General features: G+C 33.8%; 1 protein-coding gene across 1 annotated transcript in view; it reads right to left on the bottom strand.

Annotated features, from left to right (window-relative positions):
* The window catches only part of LOC109844515 (protein SDA1 homolog), a 14,904-nt gene extending 11,407 nt beyond the window's left edge, over positions 1–3,497 (bottom strand). The window contains exons 1-4 of the mRNA XM_020413573.1: positions 3,068–3,497; positions 2,755–2,931; positions 2,448–2,572; positions 2,233–2,371 (exon numbers count right to left, since the gene is read on the bottom strand). Coding sequence (XP_020269162.1) covers positions 2,233–2,371; positions 2,448–2,572; positions 2,755–2,931; positions 3,068–3,448 — 822 coding nt within the window. The 5' untranslated portion in view covers positions 3,449–3,497. The remainder of the gene's footprint in view (positions 1–2,232; positions 2,372–2,447; positions 2,573–2,754; positions 2,932–3,067) is intronic.

Below are 5,000 nucleotides of genomic sequence, written 5' to 3'. Positions count from 1 at the left end.
TCTTTGATATGTTTTGAGAAGAAGAGAATAAATATTTTCTTTATCAGATAAAGTTGATAGTTTCAGTGATAGATAAATAAACAGTTGGAAATTCCCATCATACATAGTATTAGCAACATAGGTCTTTCTATGACCACACCCATAGTATTAGCAACATAGGTCTTTTTACATAGGTCTTTTTATATACCCCCAACGGTATGTTTTCCCTACACTACAATATGAATTACAACATTATCCCATTTTATTTTATAGTTTTAGAAATTTTCAAGGGGCTATTTATAACCTTGAAAATTTCAGAGGGATATTTGTAATATTTGACACTTTCAGGGTTTGACTATATAGTTCTCATTGGTTGTTTTGTAAAATTTTCATGGGGTTATTTGTACTTCAAAAATTTTAGGGCGCTATTTGTAAATTTTTTAGGGTTTTTATTATTACTAAAACTTTCACAAGCTATTTGCAAAAAAAATTGGAAGGTTATTTGTAAAATTTTTAGCGAGCTATTTGTAATTTTCAAAAATTTTAGCAAGTTGTTCATTACTATAAACAGTTATGGGGTTAGTTGTAATATTTTCAAATGACTGTTTGTAAACTTTTTAAGGGGATATTCACAAATTTTTAAACTTCAAAATAACTCATTGTAAAATTTTCAAGAGCCTATTTGTAATTTTAGAAATTTTAAGTGAGGTATTTGTAATTTTCAAAATCTTCAGCAAGCTGTTTATTATTTTTAAACATTCATGGGGCTGGTTGTAATATTTTCAAATGATTGTTTGTAAACTCTTTAAGGGGATATTCATAATTTTTAAAATTTTAAAATGACTAGCTGTAAAAATTTTCAAGGGCCTATTAGTAATTTTAGAAACTTTAAATGGGTTGTTTGGAACTTTTGGATTTCCATATGGTTTTTTATAATTTTAAATTATATCAAATTTTTACAATGTTATTTGTAATTTTCTTATTTCTGAACAGTTATTTGTAATTCTCAAATATTCAAGGCATTGTTTGTCATTATTGGACTTTAAATGAACGGTTTATGATTTTTGGATTTTTAGGGTGCTATCTGTAATTTTTAGATTTTTTTTCAAGGTTTTATTTATAATTTTGTATCTTAAAGACTTCTACTAATTTCTGTATGGTGTCGTTTTGTAGTTTCTATTTTTAGTTATTTGTACTTTTTCATGGTGTTTATTTATAATTCTCTAATATAAAGTAAACCTGTTTTTTTATGTAAAAGAGGAAGTTGATTATTATAATGTTATAATTATCAATAATTTTAATTTGATGAGAATCCTTAGATAAAGATAAGATTAGGTATCCACATATAAAGTAGAGGTTTGATTATTTGCATTTTTTAACTATGGATACTTCTAATTGATGGGAATTATATAATAAAGATGAGATTAAGTATCCACATGTCATGTTCTAATATGATAGAAAAGTGGTAACTTTTTTGACACGTGACATGTTTTTATGCCTTTAGGAAGAGTCAATCAGTTTCTCTTTATATATAAATGAGGGATTAGTGTGTTAATAGAAAAGGTTAGATTCAAATAGAGAAAGTTATATTTTTAAATCTTGAAATTTGTCATAACCAATAATTTGGATGAGATAATAAACTTAATTTAACTAAAGATAATATTTCTAAATTTTAACTTTAATATCATCATTAGGATAGGATAACAATGTAATATCCAAGAAGGTCAAGGATACTATTGACCATGAAAAGTTTTTCTCAAGACTCACACTTTTATAAAGAGTATAGTATGATATGATATGATATGATTATTGTCTCATGACTGGGACAATTCACAACACAAATACTGTCATTTTCCATTCATCAAGATAATTCCCCATTAAGGCAAAATTTGAAAGGTAGTTGAGAGGCTATCCTTTGTCTGTCCATTTGTCATCACTCATCATCCTTCCGTATATCTTTGTCACAATTAAGGCCCGACCCTGAAAACCATTTGGATTTTGGAGTTCCTTTTAGTTTAGGATGGTTGGTTGTCTGCAAAAGTGTGAACCCAGGTTTTTCTCAGTTCCAAAAGTTGGGAAGCCACACAGAAGTGTCTTTGGATAAGGAATTGGCTCTCTGCTTCGAGGCTTACAACAACGTTTTACATGGCGACTAAGCTTTTTGGTCGAAAACTATTTCATGATAAGAAACTATTCTTCATAAGGCAAATATATTGATAAAAAGGACAATGGCGATAATGTCAAGTTACTGACCTTGTAAACGGCCTCTCTGCTAAGAACAATTTGCGACTTTTGACTAGTTGTGTCATCCTCACCACTAGATTCTTCACTATCATTCTCATCTTCAACCCGTTCGTAACCCAGGATGAAGGAGAGAGCAGAAGTTAAAATCCTGAAATTAGAAGTTATATTGGCTTAGCAAGTGTAACAAACAATAATTGAATGGTAAAAGAATTAGCAGCATATACTTTGAAGATGGGTGAAGACATGCAGTACAAATGGCATTGGCTGTCTGCTCATCAAACCACACCCTCCTTCGATGAAGATCACAAAGAATAACAAGTGCCCTCTTGGCCCTTGCCTCGTCCTGCCCCTGAACAGGACAACTTGTGTATGTCAGTTTAAAAGCATCACAGTTAAACTTAAGATTCGAAAAGCCATTGTCTTAAATGATCTAGTATTGGTAATCATCCCCTATTAGAATAAACATCGAAAAGACACAAAAATAAATAAATAAATAAATAAATAATCTACCAAAAAGAAGCCATCACATACCTCGAGCATGGTTCTTAATATGGTTTGCAATCTGCGGTTATGAACTTCATTTTTATGCTTTTGATTCATGCGTCGTATTGTGTGCACAACATGCGAAAATGCCAATTTTCTTAATGTCCGATCACCCACTACTTGAAGCTCCATAAACAATTCAAGAGTTTCTTCAATACCAACAACCTACAAACAATAAAAGATAAAACTTCACAAAGTCTTCAAGTATAAACTTACACAAAGGTAGCATTAAACTGATAACGAGAGAATGTAGACAAATCCCAATTTGTTCCCACAACCCTAAAAACCAAAACTTTGATACCTTTCTATTAATAAGAAGAATCAAAGCCTGAGCCAAGTGACACCTCAACGAAGAGGGCAACGCCCTCCCATCCTCCCTCAGCAACTCCGCGACCTGGTTCGGGAACTCCCTCAACTCCTCCGCGTAAAACGGCGACACGTGCGCGAGAAACATCGCCAGATCCGCGAGCTCCTTGGCGAGTGCGGGATCCGACGAGGGATTGAGGGCGGAGCTCCGGTGAAAGAGGTCGAGCGACGACTCGAAGCGGCGAATGATCAGTTGGAGCTCCGATAAGTATCCGCTTGGGTCCGATTTCATCTTTGATTGGAGAGAAGGGAGGCTGAGCTTTTCGGAGGATTTGCCGGCGGCCGAGAGAGACTCCGGCGAGAAGATCGCCGGCATGGCTAGGGTTTTGGTGCAGAGAGGGATGGGATGGTTAAAACCCCACGAACTGATGACTGGCGGCTGCTTAAAGGAATGCGGGTTTGGGTTTGGTCGGGTATTTTAATGATGTGATCCGACCCGACTTCTAATGGATCTGCTTTTAAGGTCCAGCAGCTCGATAAACCCGATCCAACCCAAGCATTGCGTGAGCGAACACACGACAAAATTATGATCCAAGATCCAATCATCATCATAAATATTAATCACATATTGAATGATTGAGATGTCTATTGAATATATACAGTAGTAAGGGTAACTCATGTACAAAGAGCATAACATTAATTATATTGTAATTATAAATGAATAATTGATCAAACGAAAAGGGCAAAACAAGATTGTTATCTAGAATTTGTATATTTAAAGACATAAAATGTTTTAACACGAATGGACATTCCAAGTTTAAATCCCTAACACTGTTTCCTTAAAAAAGAAAATCTGATAACGCATTTTTGGTGTTTTTGTAATACATAAGAAAATCAACCTTAATTTATGTCCTACATCGGGGTGAGTGAGATTCTTATCAGGACATCTCCGTTATAGGTGCAATTTGAACCATGCAGAAGTTGCTGGAAAATTACTTTCATATGGCCAATCACTTAAAATAAATATCCACATTGGCTCTCTGAATGCATTTTAGTTGGTTCAGAATATGCGAGCAATATTATTCATTCTTGATATACAGATAAATGTGGCGTTTATAAAGGTGAATTGAACGGAGAATATAACGTGTATATAAGCGGGCTCATGCGCATTATTGATATCCAAATTTATATATAAGGGTTAAGGGCCAATCCTAACTTGAAGCCGTGTTTCCGGGACGGTTTACGGGACCCCGATTTATATATATATAAAAATATTCTTCTCTAATTCAAATAACACCTAAAATAATAGTAATGTGCTTGTGTGTGCTTTGTGCTAGACCTTATTTGATATCTACAATTTGCATTTTACTTTTATCACCTTTAATTGAGTTTTCATCTTTTCTTTATACCTGTTACATACACTTACACGCGCACAATTCCTTCATTTTACATGCTTGTTGGGAGTTTTCTGACTCCCCTGGGGTTTGCACACCTCAGACTCGGGAATTGTTCTTTCTTCGCAGGATAAAAATATATTTCGAGGGGCAAGTTCAACGGCAATGATCACCATTTATTCTATCAATTCTCTAATTTATTTTTCTTAGGTAGTTATTTGATTGAGACTTTTTCTGTAATCATTTGTGGTTCTCCAGACTATGATGTATTTTTCCTCTTTCCTACTTTGGATAGTTGTGGACCTAGGGGTTGTTTGGTTCATTTCCCATATATTGGGAAATACAATTAGAGAAACTCAAGTTTTTGGTTTTCCAAACTTTTGCAATAAACATATTGTTTAGGCTTGGTTCACACATAAAACATGGTGGAAACTATCGTACACCATTTTCTTGTGTTTGGTTGGTATCAAAAAAAAGGGAAACTTTTGTTGATTAGACATTTTCCACTTTTTGTGTTTGGTTGGTATTAAAGTT

Source organism: Asparagus officinalis, chromosome 6 (assembly GCF_001876935.1).
Source record: "Asparagus officinalis chromosome 6, Aspof.V1, whole genome shotgun sequence".
Taxonomy (NCBI): domain Eukaryota; kingdom Viridiplantae; phylum Streptophyta; class Magnoliopsida; order Asparagales; family Asparagaceae; genus Asparagus; species Asparagus officinalis.
The sequence above is the reverse complement of the archived record's forward strand: the minus strand, read 5'-3'. Positions and strand labels throughout refer to the sequence as shown.